This window comes from Coenobita brevimanus, chromosome 96, assembly GCF_032717465.1.
Source record: "Coenobita brevimanus isolate Jiangsu-jjx chromosome 96, ASM3271746v2, whole genome shotgun sequence".
Classification (NCBI taxonomy): domain Eukaryota; kingdom Metazoa; phylum Arthropoda; class Malacostraca; order Decapoda; family Coenobitidae; genus Coenobita; species Coenobita brevimanus.
This window is the reverse complement of record NC_137049.1, coordinates 24,396,779-24,421,090: the sequence shown is the minus strand read 5'-3', so window position 1 is coordinate 24,421,090 and position 24,312 is coordinate 24,396,779. Positions and strand designations below refer to the sequence as shown.

General features: G+C 42.0%; 1 protein-coding gene across 1 annotated transcript; it reads right to left on the bottom strand.

Moving 5' to 3' along the window:
- Positions 1–517: 517 nt before the first annotated feature.
- On the bottom strand, positions 518–20,583 carry LOC145413510 (arylsulfatase I-like). Its single transcript, XM_080283205.1, has 12 exons — positions 20,479–20,583; positions 18,724–18,886; positions 18,227–18,390; positions 17,354–17,457; positions 16,651–16,760; positions 14,583–14,644; positions 13,786–13,890; positions 9,013–9,196; positions 8,381–8,672; positions 7,464–7,540; positions 3,788–3,955; positions 518–600 (listed from the first exon to the last, which is right to left on the bottom strand). Exons 1-12 carry the CDS (start codon positions 20,581–20,583, stop codon positions 518–520), a joined length of 1,617 nt encoding a protein of 538 aa, XP_080139331.1.
- Positions 20,584–24,312: the final 3,729 nt, after the last annotated feature.

The following is a 24,312-nucleotide window of genomic DNA, read 5'->3' as shown; positions in this document are numbered from 1 at the left end:
ATGAAACAAATTTGAGTATTAAATTTGGTTACCCTGCATATCACGCTACAGAGAGCATTCTGCCGTTAGACAGAGAAGCCATACTCCTTATCCTCATTTTCGGATCAACAAACTCCTGTTAGAAAGTTGAGACTTCCCTACACCTTCACACGCTCAAGAGCCGTTACAGTTCAGTTCCCAGAATTACTTAATTTATTCTAGTGTTGCTCAATGCACATACACACACATGAAAAACATCACACATCTGAATCCACCAACTTCGCCAAGAGTCCTCGCATATCAAACTGACTCCCCGATGACATTTTTGTTCTTTTACTGGTACTGCAGCGACCTCTCGGATGCAATCACCCCATGCCTAGAGTACCCACTCATCCCAGGGAGACATGAGTTTTCTTTGACACTACGGCTCTCAACATAAGTACCAACACAAAATACAGCACACATGATCTCTGCTTTGCCCTTCTTGTACTGTCGCCCCTCGCCCCACAACACACGTAAGCACCTCATCTTCGAAGCACTAAGAATCCTCCAACACATCCTCTACTGGGGGCAACCATCTGAGATGGTCTGATATCTGCAGGCTACTGGGTTCACGTCTGCCTGAGGCAGGGGCCCAAACGTCAAGAACACACTATCACATTATCAATGTTTCAATAAAGCATTGGCCAGGTGCTAATGATGCTATACATCATCGGACTGAGTGATTAACAGGTGTTTTGAAACAGCGTACGTATAGTAAATAGCTTTCCAATAATAGCCGGAGATAGTGGAATATCTTCCTAGCCATGGATATTACAAATATAATCTCATAGGAATGGAAAAAATGTGATTTTGTCAGTATACTAAAATTCCTCAATGTTATCTAGCTGTCTGGCACATAGTGTTCATTAAAGTAATATGATAATGTGGCAGTAATGCTTTGAATTTCCTACAGTTTCCTGTTGATTCATCCAGATTTATGCAAGGTACACCGCACCTTGGACTTTTACGTTTCTTAAGCATCATCACCTGTGAATTTGACTTACTTTACCCAGTTCAGCCACGTAATGTAGTGCTTTCAGTATTATACAGGTGCTCTTTATGATACCTCCTTCTTCGAATGATCTTTTTATATTTAATGATAATGATAGTTTTTTTTTTTTTTTTTTATCTATGCATCATCCCCGGAGGTTACATCTCTATTACGACCGTGTAAAGAAGGATGAAGCTTTGTGAGGACTGAGACTACATAACAAACATATTAAGATGTTCAGAAGAACCTGAATGAAAAAAGAAAAATGCATGGACCACATGGTGAGAAGACAATGGTATGTAATGAACATAATCTAAAACTTAAATTACACGAGTTTTCACACAGTCAGTGAATGACAGATGACAGGTTTCAAGAAGCTGCATTAAGAACCCAGATCTGTCAGTCATTTTGTGACATTTACGACATTTATATAAACAGGATGGCGGGTAAAAGGATCTAGTCCGTAAACAACGCTAGATATGCATATAATAAAGTAAGCACTGCAGTTTAGAATAGGGAATGTCTTCGGTCTAATCACGGCGCCTTTCCACCTCTCGCTTTTCCTGGCCAACAGGAAATCGATAGAATGATACAGAACCATCTCATTGCCCATAGGAGCAACCCACATAATAACACTTGTGTGGCATGATGAGCAACGAATTGTTAATGATGGCAGAGTAATGTTTGTATATTCCCGCGGTGACGTTCAATATGGCATCCATCAAGTATCAAAGACTGCGATGACGTCACTATATGTTCTCAGTAGGTGGCAACCATTATGATGCATGGGTTGCCAGATAGCCCAGGAACAATAACTCATGCGAGACGTACAGTATATGGTCGGATTCATTTTTTTTCGCTTATTACGTTCGTGTGTTCACTAATACATATTTTTTAAAATCTAAAATAATATGATAAACTTGCGTTGAGATAGTACACACATCTCTCGAATTTCTGATAATGTGTATGGGTGTGCTCGAAGAAGACAGGGTTCGTTTAGACGATCAGTGTGTTACCTGAGGTGTCCGAGCACCCTACTCATCGGTTTCGAAGCCTAGTAACGAAACAAACTATAAACGGTGGAGAAGAAGCAGTGATGTCGCGTCAGTTCATTACGTCCACACGAGCATTTTCTAGACAATTTCCATTTCCACACTCCAGCATCATGTTTCCACTGTTAGTGTAAATTAGGCTTTAGTGATGCAATAACAAAATCAGAATCTTGACCAGTTCCGTGCCTCAATACCGCTAGTTGAGTTCATACTTCGGTCAGGTGTGGCAGCAGTGTGAACAGTATTAAACCACCTGTCGCCCTACTCTATGGCTTGATACTGAGGCGGTTCCACAATTTTTTAGGTACGTCCAAACCATTTATTTTTACATTGTTACTCATTTGTTGTCGTATACATATACAGACGGACATACGGACATACAGACATACATACTAACAGGTAGATGGATGGATGGATAGATAGATAGCAAGGTAGGTAGTTGGTTAAATGTGGTTTACAGTTCCTTTCACAACAATAAAGCAACAGAGCTTCATTGATAGGATTGAACTTATACAATCAGGCCTTTTCACAACTGTATTTCTGTTTTTGATATTACAACTTTGTATAAGTCTTGCAAGCAAAGAATGCCACAGATGAAACCATAAGATTCGAATATCATGGACCCTTCCTCCCATCCGTCATTGTACAATATACTTCACATCACCCAGTATGTATTTCAGTGCATTATAGTATTTTAAATCATAAAATTACATGAACAAAATACGACACGCGCACAAGTGCTTATGTATGTATGTGTGTGTGTGTGTGTGTGTGTGTGTGTGTGTGTGTGTGTGTGTGTGTGTGTGTGTGTGTGTGTTCTCAACAAAGAGTAGGATGGGCGTTGTTGACGGAGGAAAATGAAAGGAAAGGGTCACATAGTACTACCGACTTGTTACTGTTTTTGTGCATTAATAAGCACTGTTTCAAAGAAATAAGGAAGTACACTTCTACTTAAAGAACCGTGGATAACTGAAATATCCCCTCAAACAAAATAATTAAATCCATCACAGTAAATATCTTTAAACAGCATTATGATACGTATATGATTAGTAAGGAATAATGAACTGGAGAAGCTATTGGCATGGTGGCGAGAAATTAGCGCCATTATATCCAGATAAACCCTCATAGTCATGGTTGTCAATTGTATAGCTAATTTGTTAACATCAACCCTTTCATGGTGGGAACAACTCCACTATTTTATTCCAGCTAATGCCAAGTCATTTTATTCGGATGATTGCAGGCGGTTGAGTACTAATACCCCTACCGTTGACTCTCTCACGGTCGGAACAATTCTAATATTCAATTCCAGTTAACGCTAGACGATTTTATTCAGCTGAGGGTGAGTTACAGGAGCCCAAAAGTGTTAGGAAGCTCCAAGAGTGAGGAAGGGAAAATGTAATGAATCAACTATAATGTTCATTTCCCCGTATTTGCATGGTACAAAAGAGCCACAGTTTCTTTATTTGTGCTGCTTCATCCCTTACTGCACTGTCAGATATTCCAGGCTTCTCAGTCCACATATTCAAGGCGAGAGCGACCAGTCGCCGGTCTCTGAGTGGCATTAAGTGAGCAATCAACCAAACCCTCAAACTTCAACCCACACACCACGCTGGGGACTAAATAATTAAAAAACAGGAAGGAACACACACACACACACTGAGAGAGAGAGAGAGAGAGAGAGAGAGAGAGAGAGAGAGGGGGGAGGGGAATTATCGAGCCTCACACCATCCAGGGGACCAAATGCCACCAAAATTCTCGGCATCTCCTGCCGGGTCATCCACAGGCCGGTCCTGTGGCACCATCTCCTTCGCCTTCTTCCGCAGCACGCGCTCCAGCCTCTTCCGTAGGCCAGGGCGAGCAGCAGCGAGGTTGGTCGTCTCATACGGGTCCTCTGAAATAAGACCATTTTCGATTGCTTATAGATTCCGTAACACCTCTTCCTTTGCGATTTATTTATCTATTTATTTATTTATTTATTTGCTATTTTTTATTTATTTATATACTGCAACACATTTCCATATCTTTTTTACAGTTAAGTTTATTATCGCATGCTTTGGAGAGTTCGTAACACTTCTTCCTTAGCGATTTATTTATTTTAATTATTTTGCTTTTATTCACTGCAACACATACGAACATCCTCTTTGCAATTAAACTTATTTTCCCTTGCTTTGGGGGATTCAGGGACACATATACCTTACCGATTTATTCTATTCGTTGCATCTTAATATCTTCTTTACATTTAAGCTAATTTTCGCTTGCTTTGGGGAGTTACATGTCGATATTAAAATGACATAGGCACAGTACAATTGAATGCTAACTAAATCTGCTAGCTCTCCATACCGAGTTGTATCAGTGAATTAAAATAGAATGATATCAGTCACGAAGAAGTGCTATGGAAAGAATATAGAGTCGTAGCATTGTCTTTCTCTCCTAGTCAGCTACGTAAAAACAAGCTGCAAAAGGACGAGAATCTGGGCCAAGTAAAGGTGAAACAGCTATAGAAACATGGCAATTTTCTGAGCTCTTCGTCTTTGCCCTTCCTGAAACACACACACACACACACACACACACACACACACACACAAGCGCGCGCGCAATAACTCGAGATAATCTAACAATTATTTTACAGAGAAAGAAAATTGACTTGGAAAAAATTCTAGACTCCTTCCTTTCCTAATGAAAAGCAAAGAAGAAAGGAAAGAGAGGGAAAATAAATAAAAAGAAAAAAGAAATAGCTACTAGAAGGAGTTGGTAGCTAATGACTTGTGAAGCAAGGCTCAGATCTCCCGCATCATTGGTCGTCTGTAATAGATTAGATTACTTTCGTTAAACCCGGGTTAGGCGTTCATGTCACTCTCACTAATCCTGGCTTACGGTTCAGTGGTGGCGTTCCTAAACGGATTTATGATTGATTTCTTGTTTTAACCGGGATTTCCTTTTTTTATTTTTTTATTCTGGATTAATCTTTATTTACTTACTTAGGAAAGGAAAATGCAAAGACAATCGAGATTTTCCTTTTCTTTTACAAAATACAAACCTTAGCCTCAAGAGTAAATATATCCTACGTTAGTGCGCGTCCACACGTATGCTCAAAGAAGTGCTGGCAACATGTAAGCAACACAGTAACGAACACGCTGCAAATATGCTGGGGACAGCAGCGTCCAGATCATGTTGCCAACATCATGATGAAGTCTCAGCTGTCTGGTATGGAAACACTTATCCGATCGCCTCTGCTTCCAGAGTTCGAAGCTGCACTGAAACATGTTTGCATACATCTCTCCAAATACCGCTGCATACGTGTACCCAAGCATGCTGCCAGCTGTGTTGTCAATAAATGTTCGAGGGATCGTGTGGACGCACACTTATATCTCTTTTCTGCAGGATAGCCTGTCCGAGAGGGACATCTTCGCCTGGTGGCATCGATATGACCGGGTGTTTCCAGTTCCCGGTTATCTAAACGTCCCTCACCACCCTTCCTATCCCCCCAAAGAAGGATGGTGTACTGCAGGTGAGGGGAACTGCAATCCACTGGGACACATTGACATGAAGTTAGAACTACAACGACTACAATTACTACTCTAAAGGAAAAACAATGAAAAGAAAGCCGCACAATGCTCAAGTGTGTCTTTAGTAATTCATTTTACCTTGGCGGAGATTTTCGTCCACATCCATGGCACTTTTTCGTGACTAGCATCAAATTCTAGCTTTAATCTAGTACTTCAAATTCAGCATCACAATGGAGAGACGGCAATTTTACTCCTAGGTAAAGTGAACAGAGTATAGTTCTTCCTACGTGAACAAATCTGTCACGACAAGGAATCGATCGTAAGCTTAGGTGAAAATCCTCCCCCTCCTGCTAGATCTGCCGCCAGGTTATTGGTTTTCTTCAGGCCATCGGCAGTATTAAGAACTGGACTCAGGGTCGTATGCTAGGTGACACGAGAGACTTCGTAACACATCATCCACATCGATTTACTCCGCGTATTACGCCTTAGTATTCTCATGTATGGTATTTATAGCGTTTTAATAGCTATAATCAACATGTAAGAATGTGCAAGGTACACTTTCAGTACATTACCTTTTTCCTTCAAACTTATGACTACAATGCATTCTCAATACAACCTCTGATGTACATAACCTTCTCGCCACAAATACATTACCATCTCACTTCAAGCCCTCAAATACATTACCTACTTATTTCAAGCCCTCCAATACATCACCTTCTCACATCAAGCCCTCAAAAACATTACCTTCTCACTTCAAGCCCTCAAACATATTACCATCTCACTTCAAGTCCTGAAATACGTTAACACCTCACTTGAAACCCTCATATACATTACCGTCTCCTTATACATTATCTTCTCAATTTACACTACATTACCTTTTCGCCTAAAGCTCTCAAGGGCATCACCTTCTCGTCTTATTCTCTCATACTACATTACCTCTTCGCCTAAACCTCAGATTATATTACTGGTCCTCCTCGAACTCTCAAGGTACATTATTTTTTGCCTCAGACTCTTAGACTACATTATCTACTCGCCTCAAATTCTCAAACTACACTGCCGATTCGATTCAGATAAGTTACCTTCGTTACATAAACTCGCAAAGTATAGTGCCTTCTCTCTTTCCGCCCTCAGACTACACAACCTTCTCTCTTTTTGCGCTCTCAGATTACACTGTCTTCTCTCTTTCTCCTCTCAGACAACACTACCTTCTCTCTTTCCGCTCCCAGACTACACTACCTTCTCTCTTCCCGCTCTCAGACTACACTACATTCTCTCTTTCCTCTGTCACACTAAATTACCTTCTCTCTACAAACTCTTAAATACGTTATTTCCTCACTCCAAACTCTCACAGTACGATCGGAAACAAAAAATTAAACTATCATTGCACTTCTACTTCGTATTTTCCTCTGTTGAGCAATATTCCTAGGATGGGCGACGCTTGGCGCGTCCCACTTTCCATAGATGATTCCCTTCGATATGCTGTCTCAGGGAGGAAGAAACAGACATGCCTCAAATTCAAAGGTAAACACAGTGCAGTATTAAGCGAACTTTTGTCAACCCAGTGGCGTAGTAGGCGAACTTTTTCCCCAGACTATGTATCACCTCCGTTGACATTTTTATAGTACAGTCGCGGACATAAATATCGTTCCACCTTTTACTCGAACGATTGTGAAACTCTTACACAATATTGATAAAAGTCTGTGCTAATCAGACCTCATCATTGAGAATCAAAAGTCATTGCTCTCTCTCTCTCTCTCTCTCTCTCTCTCTCTCTCTCTCTCTCTCTCTCTCTCTCTCTCTCTCATCTGACTTGAAACGATATTTTGGCCGCAAATGTACATTAGCTTCACATTCGAAATTCTCAAACACATTACTTCATGGTTGCTCACTCACTTTTCAGATCAAAGAGCCAGGGTCCTTCTTCCTCGGTGAAGTTTTGAGGCCCCACCAACAGCTTGTATCGCCCAACCCTGGTACACAGAAAACACAGATGTTACTGCACCACACCACGCTGATACACAGAAACACAGACATTACTCTACCACACCACACTGACACACAAACAACACAGACGTTACTGTACCAAACCACCCTGGTACATAGACAACACAGATGTTACTGTACCACACTACCATGATACATAAAAAACACAGATGTTACTGTACCACACCACCCTGATACATAGACAATACAGATGTTACTGTACCACACCACCCTGGTACATAGAAAACACAGATGTTACTGTACCACATCACACTGACACACAAACAACACAGACGTTACAGTACCACACCACACTGACACAAAGCAACACAGAAGTTACTGTACCACACCACACCACCCTGACACAGACAGAAAAGTCAGGTGAAGATTATACTGTCTATGCCTCAGATTTAATAGATCCTGAAAAAATAAGTCTCGAAATCTAATGCTATCGGTACTCAAGTTTCGGTATGACTGCCGCTGATATAGTTACCTGATATTTTTGGATATTCAGAATATTGAAGTTAGTGGGAAAAATATGGCTTAAAAAGTGGTCGAGATTATAAGAGGCCATTGAGACCACAATGTTGTATTATCAAAAAAATATATGTATATATATATGGCGAGGTACCACTGTTTAAAGTCTATAACTTGTTGGTTATATCTTCATGTTTCAGTTACCAACCATGACATTTTCGTTTTGTATTAGTTGAGCGGTACAGGTTACCGTGTTGTTTTCTTTCTGTACTGTCATGTACTGAGCTGTGAATGTACTAGTGTCTGGTGGGGTACCTGAGTGACGAAGTTACTTGTGTGGCCAGAGTTACCTGATGGCGCCACTGATGTCATCACCGGCCTGTTCGATGTCGTAGACAAGCGATTTCCTCGGGGACCGACCACGACCTGTGCGCAGCGCCTCCCACTGGTTGAATCCGTCGGTGCTCGGCAGGACGGCGGCGCCGGCGGCGGCCAACAGAGTGGACCGCCAGTCGGTGACGTGCAGGAGGCCGCCATATCTCCGCGGGGTGTTCTCCAACATGGCGCCGTGCACCAACCCCACCACCCGCGTCCCACCCTCCCACAGCGACACTTTCGCCCCTCGCAGCGGCAGGTTTAGCCCTGAACACAGCACCACATGCCAAGGGTAAATACCACTGATGCTGGTTTGTCACTCTTCGTATCACCAGCAACTGAAATCATTCATGATAACAGTTGCTGGTGATTTGAAAGGAATATCGTATCTAGCCATTCAGTTTTTGGGATATGAAACCTGAACCGACGGCATCGTTGTTATAAGAGAATACAACGAGCATCTAGTTAGCAACACTTGATAATTATTCTACTGAATTCCAGGTGATCACATCCTATCTAATCATTCAGTTATTTGATATATATTTAAAAATAGAGAGGCACATGCTATCTCACCATCAATTTAATTGATATATGAATTGGTAATTACCAACTGGTCTTTCTCCGCCATTGTCAGAAGAAAATACAATGATGGTGTTGTTGGCAAAGGTTGAGGCATTGATGGCGGCCACCACCCTGCCCACCGCGTCGTCCATGGCCGTCACCATCGCCAGCATCTTCCGCCGGTCCGGGTCACTCTCGTTGGGGTACAGAGCCAAGTACTCGTCCGGTACCTGACAGTGTGGTACAGAGGGTTACTGAACCGGTGCATGACTTGCTGGACCGGAATTGTTGGGGTCACTTTCGTTAAGATACTTGGATCTGGTAGCCGTTGATGTGGTACAAGGGGTTACTGGACCGGTACATGACTTGCTGGAAGGGTATTATGAGGGTCACTTTCGTTAAGATACTGGATAGGTATTTGTCTCGTAGCCGTTGATTTGGTACAAGGAGTTACTGGACAGATACATGACTTGCTGGACGGGTATTATGAGGGTCACTTTCGTTAAGATACTGGGATAGGTGTTTGTCTGGTAGCCGTTGATGTGATACAAGGGGTTACTGGACCAGTACGTGGCTTACTGGTTTATTACTGGGATCATTCGTCGGGGTTAGGTAGTTCGCTCGTCTGATATCTCTTGCGATATTTGGGTTACTGGACTGGTACTGTGGTTACTGGACTGTAAGGTTACTGGAGTGATACTGGGATTACAGAACTGGTATTTATGTTACTGGACTGCAGAGCTACTGGAGTGGTATTGGGGTTGTTGGACTGGCACTGGGTTACTTGACTGTTACTGGAGTTACTGGAGTGATACAGGATTACTGGGCTGGCACTGGGGTTACTGAACTGGTTCTGGGGTATAGGACTGGTACTCGGTTACTGGACTAGTACTGGGGTTACTGAAGTGGTACTGGGTTAGTGGACTGGTACTGGGGTTACTTGACTGGTACTGGGATTACTAGACTGGTACTTTCTTTTATGCAAGGAAGAAGGAAGCAAAGGCCAAGGGCCTGAAAATCACTCCTTCCAAGAAAGAACAAAACGAGATAACAGAGAGCCTAATTCAAGAATCATTCATTATGAGATCTTTGGACACACTGCATCTGAAAGACTGGAGACCGTAGGCAGTAGGAAAAACAGACGGAGGGAGACACTTCCAGATTTGACCTGTTGCATACATGAAGGACTGGGAGTAGCGGATAACTCTTGCATTAGAGAGCTGGACAGAAAAGGGGTTAGAGTTTGTTGCTAGACGTGTGCTACGTGCCCGCCACAGTGAAGGAGGGATGCAAGCAGACAGTTCAAGGGAGCAGTGACCATTGAAGTAGAGATAGAAATGAGATGAGACTGCGACAGTGTGGGGAAGAGACAAAAGTTGAAGGAAGCCAGTAGGAGGAGAGTTAATGAGACGAAAAGCATTTGACTCCACCCTGTTGAGAAAAGTTGTTTTTTGGAAGCCTCCCCGCACATGACAGTTGTACTTTACACAAGCGAGAATAAAACTAGTGTATAAAGTCAACAACTGTGCAGGGTTAAAGAAGGTACGGAGTCGGCTTAGCACACCTAATCTCTTGGAAGCAGATTTTGCAAGAAAGGTAATATATTCTTTCAAAGATAAATCCTGAGAGAATGAAACCCCAAGTATATTTAAAGATGATGCAAGATTGAGCTGGGTAGTGTTAAAAATTAGAGGGAATTCCTGTGAAAGATTTTGTCGGGTTGATACAAGTATGAATGGAGTTTTTGATGCACTAAAAACAACAAGGTTATTTTTGCCCCAATCAGAGATATGAGCAAAGTCAGACAGTAGGTGCGCCATAGTCTCAACCCTTGTTTGTTGAAGCAACTATTGAGACGGACGCTGCTGGGAGCGAATGGAAAGGTGGAGGCTGGAGTCATCGGCGTATGAGTGGATAGGGTTGGATGTACAGCTTAGAAGGTCATTGATGAATAAAAGGAAGAGAGTTGGTGAGAGGACAGAGCCCTAAGGAAGACCACTATTGTTAGCTCTAGGAGAACTGGCCGTCTGCAGCAGCAGCTATAGAACGACCAGAAAGGAAGCTACAGATGAAGGTACAGATAGAAGGATAGAAACCGTAAAAGGGTAGTTTGGAAATTATAGATTTCTGCCAGACTAGATCGAAAGCCTTTGAGATGTCAAGTGCAATGACAAAGTTTTAGCCAAAGTCCCTAAAGGAGGATGACAAGGAATCTGAAAGGTAGGTGAGAAAATTACCAGTGGAACGTCCATGGCGGAACCCACACTGGCGATCAGAAAGAAGGTAGTGATAGGAAAGATGCTTTAATTTTTTGTTGTTGTTGTTAAGAATGGACTCGAGAACTTTTGAAATAAAGGTTGTTAATGCAACTGGGCGATAGTTTGAGGTCTGGGAATGGTCATCCTTCTTTGGGACAAACTGAATGAGAGCAAGCTTCCAGCAAGAAGGAAAGGTGGTAATTGACAAAGACGAAAGAGTTTACCTAAGCAGGGTGTGAGCACAGAAGCACAGTTCTTGAGAACAACAGGACGGACCCCATCAGGCCCATATGCCTTGTTCGTATCGAGGCCGGTGATGGCAGATAATACATCAACTGAAGAAATTTTAATGTCAGCCATGAGAAAGTCAGAGGGGGGAAGAGGTGGAGGGACAGCACCGGAATCATCTGAGATGGATTTTGTAGGACAAAGTCTGAGCGAGGAGTTCTGCTATATCAGTAGAAAAAATAGCTGCAGAACCATCAGAGTGGAAAAGAGGAGGAAAGGATGATGAGGTAAAGTTCTAAAAAAGGTTTTTGGCAAGGTGCCAAAAGGAGAGGGAATAATTCAAGTTGGAGAGTTCAGAGCATTTGGTACGGATGAAATTATTTTTACCAGAGCGAAGAACAGGCGTTGCACGATTCCTGGCAGAAACATAAAAAATATGAGATTCAGGGATGGGTATGACACACTCAGATGGTTCTTGGCCATGGAAGCAATAATCATTCCAGGGAAAATCAAAGAAATACTGCCTGAGGGCTTCCCAAACAGCAGCTTCAAAGTCTCACAACCGACGTTTCTTTGGGGTTACCGGATTTGGCATTGGGGTTACTAGGCTACTACTGGGGTTACTGGACTGGTACTGGGGTTACTGGACTGGTATTGTGGGTACTGGACTGGTACTGAGGTTACTTGGCTGGTACTGGGGCTACTGGACTGCCACTGGGGTTACTGGACTGGCACTGAGGTTACTGGACTGATACTGAGATTAATGGACTAAAACTGGGGTTAATGGACTGTACTGGGATTCCTGGACTGGTACTTGGGATACTAAGCTGGTACTGGGGTTACTAAACTGGTACTGTGGTTACTGGTCGGTACTTCGGTTAATGGACTGGTACTGGGGCTAATGGACTGGGATTACAGGGTCAGGGTATTTTCCTACTGATGAATAAAATCGTCTTGCAGTAGTCAGTACGAAAACATGGATACAAATGGTTTAGATTTAGATGCAGGAAATATCTTATCCCTAATGAAATACGTCTAAGTGTGACAAAGACATAATGTGACAAAGACTGAGTGTGATAGAGACTGAGTGTGACAAAGACTGAATGTGATAAAGGCTGAGAGTGATAAAGACTGACTGTGACAAAGACTGACTGTGAGAAAAACTGAGTGTGACAAAGACTGAGTGTGACAAAGACTGAGTGTGATAGAGACTCAGTGCGATAAAGACTGAGTGTGACAAAGACTGAGCGTGATAAAGACTGACTGTGACAAAGACTGAGTGTGGCAAAAACTGAGTGTGATAAAGATTGAGTGTGATACAGAATAGACTGAGAGTGGCAAAGACTGAGTGTGAAAAGGACTAAGTGTGATAAAGATTGTGGGACAAAAGGCTGAGTGACAAAGACTAAGTGCTACTGACTCAGTTTGACAAAGACTAAATGTGACTGACTGAACGTGACAAGGACTGAGTGTGACAAAGACTGAGTGACGAAGACTGAGTGTACCAAGGACTGAGTGTAATAAAGACTGAGTAATGAAGACTGAGTGTAACAAGGACTGAGTGTGACAAAGGCTGACTGTGACAAAGGCTGAGTTTGACAAAGGTTGTGGGATAAAGGTTGAATGTGGCGAAGAGTGAGTGTGACAAATGCTGAGTGTAATAAAGACTGAGTGACAAAGATTAAGTGCAACAAAAACTAAAGTTGACACAAATTGTGACAAAGCCTGAGTGTAACAAAGGTTGTGGGATAAAGTTTGAGAGTGAGAAAGGCTGTGGATAAAGGCTGAGGGTGGCAAAGACAAAGTGTGACAAAGGCTGTGGGATAAAGTTGAGTGTGACAAAGACTGAGTGTGACAGATTCTGAGTGTGACAAAGGCTGAGTGTGACAAAGATTGTGGGATAAAGGCTGAGTGTGAAAAAGGCTGAGTGTGACAAAGGCTGTGGGATAAAGGTTGAGTGTGACAAAGACTGAGTGTGACAAATATTGAATGTGACAAATGCTGAATATGACAATGGCTGAGTGTCATGATGATAATTATGATAATGATGATGATGATGATGATGATGATGATGATGATGATGGTGATGATGATGATGATGATGATGATGATAACGATGATGATGATGATGGTCATGATGACGACAATGATTATGATGATGATGATGATTACAACAACGATAGTGATGATGATTATGACACTGACAGTGATGACGATGATGATTATGATGATGATAATGAAAATGATGGTGCTGCTGCTAATTATAAGACGATGATGATGATGCTGATGGTGATGATGCTGATGGTGATGATGCTGATGACACAAGCACTCACCTCCAGCGGGGTGTGGACGTGCTGGTAGGCCAGGTACAAGAAGAACGGTGACTGTTTGCCTCCCTGTTGCTGAATGATATTCACGGCTCGGTCAGTCAGCAGTACCTGAGGGAGTGATGTCCAGAGGTGACGCTTGAGAGAGAGAGAAAGAGAGACAGACAGCCAACCAGACAGACAGACAGACAGACGGACGGACAGACGAACAGACAGACAGAGTTGTTACTGTTGTTGTTGCTGTTGCTTAATCCCGGTCTGACTGTCCTGGCAGACCCGTCGACCACAGGTATGCCATTGTTTTTATAGGCCCGTCCCACAGGCACAGTACACATACACAGAGTCGGAATCCGGCGCCCCTTTGTGGTGAACAACGCCTCACCAGTGTCGGGTCAGGGCCTTCCCGCACAAAAGTGCAGGGAAATACGGAGAGGTTCGCCTCTTGGGTGGACGCCGTAGCTGCTCCACCCAGGTAGCACAGTGTCACCACGTTTATTCTCCTCCTCAGCGCCAGACAGTCAGTCTTGTTTAATTACTGACTAAATGACTGATTAATGACTGACTAATTAACTGAATAACTGAATGATTAAGTCATTGACGAACTGGCGGTAGACTGCCTGTCAGAGTGACTAATATACTGACTGAACGAGTGACTGACTGACTGATTGATTAACTAACTGACTGATATGTGACTAATTAACTAACTGATCGGTAGATTGACTAACTGGGTGGTTGCTTGACACCCTGTTTGGCTGATCATCTACTTAACTGAAGTATTCTGGTACTATTCACTCAGTACTCACCGGATTATAAGTACCATTGGCCTCCAGCGCTACCCGATCGCCGTCTCGAAAATCATACCCACCTGGGGAGTAAGTGGCACGGCGTTAGTACCTATCTACCCATCTATTTTCTTATTCATCTATCTACTTCTTCATCTATTTGGTAATATTTATCTACTTACCTTATTGTAATCTTATAATGGTTATACTATAGTACTCCTTTTCATCTCATTCTGTTTGGTAACATTCATCATTCCTGTCTGTATACTTGCATATACTATACTTACAACCTCTGATTACCATACATATGTCTTCAGAATAATCTTATCCTAGCTCAACCGAAGTCTTGTTTTCGGATCATTTTATTTATTATTCATATTTCCTGTTTGTCAATTCATAATGTTATAAGTATATATTACAGTGCACTTTTAACATTTAATCAATCACCAAAAGGGGTTATGCATACCTCACAGGAAAACTACCTTACTTTACACTGTAACATACACACAAAAACAAAATCAGGTTCCTATATCAAAGGAAGATTCACATAGGCCTCACAATACATTATGTAAAACAAAAAATTATTTTTCTTACCAAGCCTAGTTACATTAATTGGAAGCTAAATACCCATAGCTTGGGGAATTAGGAGAACTCGCTGTTAATATAATCCACACACCAGTATGATATGGAGAGTCAAACCAAAAGGAGAAATGGTGCACCAACTGTGTGTTTTGTAATCAAAGGGAAAGAGTGTATCTGCAGTAATGTGTCTGGTAATAAAATGTGTGAAATAGTGTCTCTCTCGCTAGTTCCTCAAGCTTAGATTAAAGTTTACTCCTCCCTCTTAGACTTAGCGACCAATGTATATACTGTCTTAAGTATAATCTCCATCCTATTACACATACAGAGGACATGAGCTACCGTTTACAATTCCTAGCCAATTAAGAGTTGTTAAGAGGGCGGAGCTGGTTAGTCATTGAAAACACGCTCATTTGCTCCTCCCATACGAAATGTTACACACACTTTGGTCAAGGACAAGGTTGTTTTTGCGTAGTATATGAAATACAATTAATGTTATGCTCCCCAGAAGCAGAAAAACACCAAAAATGATTTAGTGATCATAAGTGCTTCCTTGAGTGAAAGAAGAGCCTTTCTCGTGGCTTATTGAAATAGTGAAAAATAATCAGGTATTTATTTTCCCCGGCTCTGGTGTGACAAAACACATGAACAGGCTTAGACTAGTAAACACAGACCCTCGAAAATGATTTAATGGTTTTGCTATAAGTCTTGTCTCTCTTCTTTATCGGTCACCTCTTTCACATGTTCGTCGTCTCCTACTCCATGTGGTAACTACAGCCGTGACAATGCATCTTTCCTTCCATCTATCTATCCTCATGATCTTATCCTTATTTATTCCCTTCTTCTTCTTCTTCTTCTTCTTCTTCTTCCCTGGATAGGACAGTGTTTTGCAGACATCCAAGATTTCGTTCGTTCATTCCTTTTTAACAGACATATTTCCTGTCCACATCACTGTTTATATGCCTTCCTTCCTTTCTCTCTACCTATCTTCATATTATGCTGGCTCAACTGAAGTCCCTCACTCCATCCCAACCCGTCTTTCAACCAACTTTGTTTCACTGCTATCATTTCTGCTCTGCCTGTGTTTCCTTTCCGTGCTTTTGGTGCAAGACAATCATAGACATAATACATATACGAACTTATGCTTTGTATCGGGGATGTATCGAAAAAAAAAAATTGTGTCCATACATCCTTTGCGCATCCATGTATTTTTATTTTTGTGTGTGAGTGTCTGCATTTCATGTGGAATATAAAAAAGTTCCTTCATTGTTGTCACCTAATTACAGTTTTAAAGGACTGATTCATATTAGTTACGTTCCATCTTCTAGTACCATTTTATCATATATTTCTTTCGATGTGTGAATGGTTTTGGTACACGTAACTTCATTTGGTAGTTGATGTCATCGAAAACTTGTACTAAGTTGCATTTTTATCTCTCTTGTGTGTACAGTATGTGTGTGTGTGTGTGTGTGTGTGTGTGTGTGTGTGTGTGTGTGTGTGTACCTCTTACCGTCATAGGAGTGGTTGTAGTGGTGGTGACGACCACCGTATTGCCCGTAGAAGGACTGGAACCCCCTTCGTGTGGGCAAGTAGGCCTCGTTGCAGAAGCCCAGATGCCACCTGTTCAAAAGTTGCACCTTGTTTAACTCTTTCACTGTATTGACTTAATTTATATTTTATACCGTAAGTGACTTTACATACTTCAGTGCAATAAATGGGGATCAGATATGTCTTGGACCGTGTTATACTTTCACGGACACTAGTTTCCTAACATACTTCTTGGTTTTGTTTCCAGGCATTCCTAGCACGTAATTTAAACATTGTCATTGACAGGATCAGACAACACTTACTTTATATAATGAGCAATATCAGGTCATTAATATTGCAGCAGGGCACCCTATCAGCCACTGCTTGTCGAGTCCATCAATGTGGGGGGGGGGGGAAGAAGCGATAAAGCCAGTTTCTCTTCCTTGACAAAGCTGAAAGCCCACAACACTTGTCTCTTTTCAAATAAATTCGAATAAAAAAGAAAGCTGAGCACAAGTTCTGCTCACTTTTAGAGGCCTATGCGTAAATTAGATTATTGCTCGTCGTCAAGAGGAAACTGTGTTGACAAAAGCTGATATCTGCCGTGATAACCTTCGTGCATTTAAAAACTATTAATAATTCTAAGTTTCACGTCCATCATCTTTGTCGCCTTTGCCGCCACTCACTTGCCGACCAAATGCGTGCTGTAGCCTAGAGCAGCGAGGTCCTCCGGCAACAGCGTCACGTTCACGGTGAGGCCGGCGGGAGTCATCTCACTTAGTGGCAGCCCCTGTAGGCGGAGATTTTATTTTCTTTTTTTTCTCCTCTTTTTTCCAGCTCATACTTACAAACGATTTTATTTAGTTATCTGTGGAGTTAAGGAATGCTATTACCGAACCTCCCTGGTTCGACAAATTTCTCTTTACCTGATTGCAATCGTCTAGGCTAATTTTCTTCTATAGAGGGCGGGAAATATGTGGGTATTATTATCATTTTTCTCTTCATCTCAGCAATGAGCCATATATAGGGAATTATACTGATCTGGATGTAAGTGTTCAGGAAAACTGGTGGACAGTGAATGAACAAAACCTACTTTATGAATACTGGTGAATATAAAATGTTAAAAGCGCTTTAGATCATGGTTGAACAAGGCCTGTTTTATGTTTAAGTACACTTGTGTTTCTCTTAACCTGAGAGATCAATCACATGTATCAAGCAAGATGTATCTCAATGCACAATGGAAAAAAGTTTACTTTATAATGAATCACCCAGAACTGTTTTATGATTACTGTTGCCCCATCACACCTGTCTGCCCAGACTGAAGGGATAGCATCCAGAGAAGCGCTGGGCGAGTGGGTGTGTATGGAGTAAGATTTATCTGAACGTAAAATGTCAAAGTAACGTTCTCTAAGTTATGATTGCTGTCAATCCACCTGTCGGCCGACATGGAAGGGGTAATACTCAGAGATAAGTTCTGATCGTGTGGCTGTGTATTGAGTAAGATGTATCTTTACATAAACTATAATGTTATGATTCAGCAAAACCTGATGCATAGTTACCTGTCTGCCTAAATGGAAAGGGTAATACCCAGACAGCAGTGCTGATCGTGTTGGTGTGCAGGAAGGCTGGACGTAGTTCAGGTCCAGGGTCACCCCCTCGTCAATCAGCTTCTGTAGGTTAGGCGTCTCCACTCCTGAGTCGTGCCATGACACGTCGCTCCACCCTGTCGTTTGTCAGATAATAAACACCTTCTATACATTATAACCAGGCATATGTCACCTCAGCCTTAAGCCTTCACATCCTCCTGGTTCTTCATCGTGACACCTTCAGCGTATGAACACAAGTGCGATGATGGATGCTCCATCCTTTTTCATGCTGTTCACTACTTTAGCCAGGAAATCATTGATACCATTAACATAATAAGTGTATGTGTGTGTGTGTGTGTGTGTGTGTGTGTGTGTGTGTGTGTGTGTGTGTGTGTGTGTTTTATGAGTCAGGGGGATAAATAAATAAACCTGTGAACACAGTCTGTTCATGAGAAACAGTCCCATCTTACCCAGGTCATCGGCCAGAATGAAGACTATGTTAGGAGCGCTGGTGGCTGCCATAGTGGTGGCGATGCAGCCCAGCGCCACCCACACCCACACTGGCGCCATCATCATCATCATCATCATCAACATATCCTCACTCACTGCTTGTCCCACGTAGACCTCACCCACCTGCATCAGGGAAAACGAAGAATCTGGAGTACTTTGTTTTTCGGTAGATGAGGCTTGGTACAGTAGTGACGATACAATTGTTTGTTTAGACTTCGTGGAGCTAAGAGGCTGAATATTCATTGATGATTATTATAAAATAAGGCAATTCAATTTTCCTTGGGACCACAATGATCCTGTGTGAGTTGATCGACGATCGTGGGTCCATAACATAGAAGAAAGAGAAGGAGCATCTCTGTCATGAGTCGAGGAGCCAGGTACAAACTGCTTGATAAAGTTTGTATCCGAATTCAGAAAAATTATATGTAGAAAGGGGTTTGCCGATGAAGTAAGTACTATGCTCTTTTTACTTAAACCTAAAATTGTCATCTCTCTACCTTGCGTGCTGAGTTGTATAGACTGACGCTAGAATATAATTCTAGTCACGAAGAAGTGCTATGGAAAGGCCGCAAAACCGCAGCATTATCTTTTTTATGTCACTGAGCTGCGTGAAATAAACCGGAAAAAGACAAAAATATGGGCGAAGATAAACTGCAAGAACTATACTGTGAGATCGCCTACATGTTGCAGATGCAGGGATGTTGGAGCTTCCAGCTGTTCCTTATGGCCATAGTAATTTCACCCAAACCGCTTTCAATACCACCTCTACCATACCATACCTACCATTCCTACCACACCACCACCACCACCACCACACTATAGTCGCGGCGTACGACTCTGAGGTTGTCATTATCGTACCCTGGCAACCTACCATTCAAAGGTGCATCACATTTCGTGTATAACATGAGATGCAAGTGAATCGTGTATAATATGTTCTTGTATAATAATATTCGTGTATAATATATTCATGCATAATAATATAATTCGTGTATAATATGATACGAAATTGGACTCACTTTTGAATGCTAGGTTGCCAGGGTACGATAATGACAACCTCAGAGTCGTGCGCCGCGACTATACTACCACATTATAGCCAACATCACCACCACTCCACCACCACCACACGAGAACATCCCTCTAATCGTAATTACCACCACTACCACACCATAGCTACTTCCACTACCACACCACCTATTGTTCTGATGAAATTCACACCAACTAGCTACGTATCTGCCTCACACCTTTTCCAGCACTATTGCATTACTGCACCACGTAAAATGAACAGTGCGAATATAAGACATTCCTCCAGTGAAGTGACTGATGTATATAATCTTCGATTTTTAACATAATGAGTATTATATAATAAAATCTAAAACATTAGCCAGAAAATGTATCAAGTTTTAACATTACAGTAATCACCATTAGCTACAATGAATAAGGAATATTCAAAAGTACAGTATATATAGTTACTGAGCACAAAATAAAATATACAAAAATAACACAACAATCACAGTACAACAATTGGTATGAAATATTATTTAACCTGGCAAGGGAACTTACCTCACTGACGATTGGAAGCTACGTCTACACTGTGGTGAATGAATGAATGAATGAATGAATGAAAGAACGAGTACTAGAGCTTTAGGTCGTTATTGCTGGGATATGTACCAACTCGCTCACTTGTAACTGTAGTTCCATGTACTTCCTTTCATTACCACATCTACCACCATTACAACATCTGCCACCATGACCACAGCCATGCTATCATCTGCCACCACTACCACAGCCATGATATCATCTGTCACCACTACCACAGCCATATTACCACTTCTACCATAGCCATACTACCACATCTACCACCACTACCACAGCCATACTATCAGATCTGCCATCACTACCAAAGCCATACTACCACGTCTGCCACCACTGCCACAGCCACAGTACCACAGCCACACTACCACATCTACCACCACTACCACAGCCATACTACCACATCTACCACCACTGCCACAGCCATACTATCACATCTACCACCACTACTACAGCCATACTACCACATGTGCCACAATTACCACTGCCATACTACCACATCTACCTCCACTACCACAGCCACACTACCGCATCTACCACCATTGCCACAGCCATACTACCAAATCTACCACCACTACCACAGTCATAATACCACATCTGCCACTATTACCACAGCCATACTACCAGATTTACAACCATTACCACAGGCATACTACCATACCTACCACCACCACCATCACACCGCAACCACTGTCTCATCATAGCTAGCACCATTATCACAGCACCATGAACACACCACATCCACCCTCCCATCATATCCACCACCACCACCACCACACAATACCTACCACCATTACCACACCACCACCACCACATCACAACCACCTTTTCATCATTACATCCTCCAGTACCACACTAAAGTTACCATCATTACCACATCACCATCATCACAGCACAACCACCCTCTCTCACAGCTACCACCACTACCGCACCACTGCAACTACCACGACCAGAAAACCATGATCACACCACATCCATCCTTTCATCATAACTGCTACCATCATCACACTACCAAGATTACACCACAACCACTCCTCTACCATGATAACCACCACTGCCACACCACAAGAACACCCCACACTACAGCTACCACACCACCACATTCACACCACAACTCACAGTTTTCACAACACCTATCATACCACAACCACTCCTTCACCATAACTACCACACCGGCACTACCACACAGCAACCACCCTCACACCATAGCTATCAATACTTTCACACTATACTACGGCTACCACACCACCACTACCACACCACTACCACCCCCTTCACCATAACTACCGCACCATAATTACTCCGTCAACACAAGTATCACATCACCACATCCACACCACAGCAATCAAGCCACCACTACCAAACCATGCCCAACCCACCAAACCCACCACACCACAACCATCACACCATGGACTGACCCTGAGCTTTCATGAAATAAACTGCGATAGAATGAAAACCTGTGCCAAGTTGGGGTAAAAGGAGTATAGTAACTTTTGTCCATTCCTGTACAGATCCTTTAATCTATTTCACCCCGAGTACGTCATTTTATATTTTATTCATGCATCTTCCAGACGATTTCATTTACCACTATGATAACAGCCCTGGTTTTGAAAGGGTCAGTGAAGGCTCTTTCTATCCCTCCACTTTTCTACTAATATATATATATATATTTTTTCCAGTACAGCTCACTCAGTCACTTAAATATGGTGACGTCTTTATTAACTTAGTCTTGCTAACGTTGCCCAATTTTATGGTGCACCAGCAAGGATTTGTATTTTTACTTGACCTCACTTTGAAGCTTCATGGTTCCTTGTATTGGAATCTCACGGCTTGCAAGTAGCTGGCCGCGGCCCAAAGACCCCTCCCTAAGGTCTCCCGGCGTGGTTATGTTGTTGGAGAGCCTTTGTTGTGTGAGGATGGGGTGGTAAATAAATTAGTGTTCAGTATTGTCTGTATGATACTTGCGTCAGTGCCATGCTGGACTGGGTACCTGAAAGTGGTCTAGGCGGGGGTGGCTTGTTGTTGAAGCCTCTCGTGTTCATGAGGGTTATTCAGGTTGTATCTCATGAGGGGGCTTGAGTGATGTATGAATGAATGTCTGCACTATTTAAAAGGGTTTGCTGTTCGAAGTTCCCTCACTTTCGAACATTGTTTTTTCCTGTTTTCTGGATCATATCTCACTGCATCCATAGAAGGGAGAAAAGGCCATGATGAAAGTGATTACGATAATGATGATGATGGTGACATATACTCTAAGCACTACGGCGGGCTCGTTGCCTTTGGTTCCTTCTTCCTCACATAATATATATATATATATATATATATATATATATATATATATATCCCATTGGCTCCCAGTGTCCTCAATATAGGACGGAACTTGGCATTTTCAAAATTTAATAAAGAAGGGAACCCCGGGGTAGGGACCTATGAGCTTCGCTACTATGAGCCGACAGGCTGAGGGCGGTACGCCTAGCACCCTTCCAGCAAAATCCCTCGCACAGGCATTCCGGGAGCCAATGATATATATATATATATATATATATATATATATATATATATATATATATATATATATATATATATATATATAGTTTGTGACGGTGAAGATTATTCTTTTTTCTTTCATGAAACTATGTTCCAACTCCTACTTCCACCTCATTTTAATAGAGGGTTGTTTCTTTCTTCTTATTCTAATACAGCTCTTTCACCTTAACCCGTCCCACATTTTCGTCTTTCTGCAGCTTATATCACGTAGCCCAGTGATAGGGAAAGACAGCACAGAACTACGGCTCTACATCCTTTTCATAACACTTCTTCATTATTAGCAACGTAATCTAGTGTCAATCTCTTGCTACAGCTCAACATTTAAAATGAAGAGTTGGCAATTTTAGGCAAAGTTGAGGTAGGAAGAGCATTGCGCTGGCTCTTCCATTCTATTTCTAAACTGTTCACGTTTTCCATTATTATTTTCTTATCTATGTGTACTGAACTCCATTTTAGAAATTGATATTGGGTTCATCATCTTTTTTTATTTTTTGCTTCTGTATCTTCGTTTATCCCTACTTCCAATATGTATTTTGTATATTATGCTTTTACTTTCACCAGTACCTTAATTGTAGGGACTGAAAGGCCTAGCACCGAGCCCCTACGCTCCTGATGGAAAGGGAGGATTGGATTATGAATGGATGGATTGCTTCTTCTTCCAGACGATATTATTAAATTGAAGTAGACACAGCTTACAAAAAAGGTTTACTGAAGGCTATTTTTAAGTCTTCCAGTTCGAGAAGATTTATAATTAGAATACAATCATCTGTACTTAGTTTGTTTGTAAATTATTGCACAGAAAAGAAAGAAAAAGAAAAAGAAGGACTAGAAAAAGAAACACCGACTTGGTAAGGAATTGTACTATAATCTCACCCTTCCATGAAATGCGTGTGTGATACAAAAATATGGGCGCTGGGTCTGAGTGGAGCCGAGACGAGCTGAGAGAGAGCGGTGGGAACTGGCCTTCCTACAACGATCACGGTACGACTGAGCCCACTGACCACAGGGCTTGTAACCTGCGTGACAGGGAATATTTCCACGTCGCAGTTACTGGCGCCGGGAATGCACACTTGTCTGATGATGGAGTCATTCGTCTATCTTTCATTAGCTCTAATCGCTCTTAATAAGGTATTTTGTTTGTCAGACGATGGAAATTGTACGTGGATGTTATTACGGGTTATTTCTATATTGCATGACGTTAGCATGAGGAGAAGTAAGTTTATCTCCCCCCTCCCAGTGGAAGTTCCGGCTCTAATGTGAACTTGACATGGATTCTTACACATACACGTGCAGAATACTCCTACGTAAAGGTGGTTGTATAATTAAGTCTGATTATCTTTTAAAATGTGCATCATGGTATCTCCAGACTATATTCAGCTTGAGAGAGACTTCTCGAAATGGGTTTTGATATG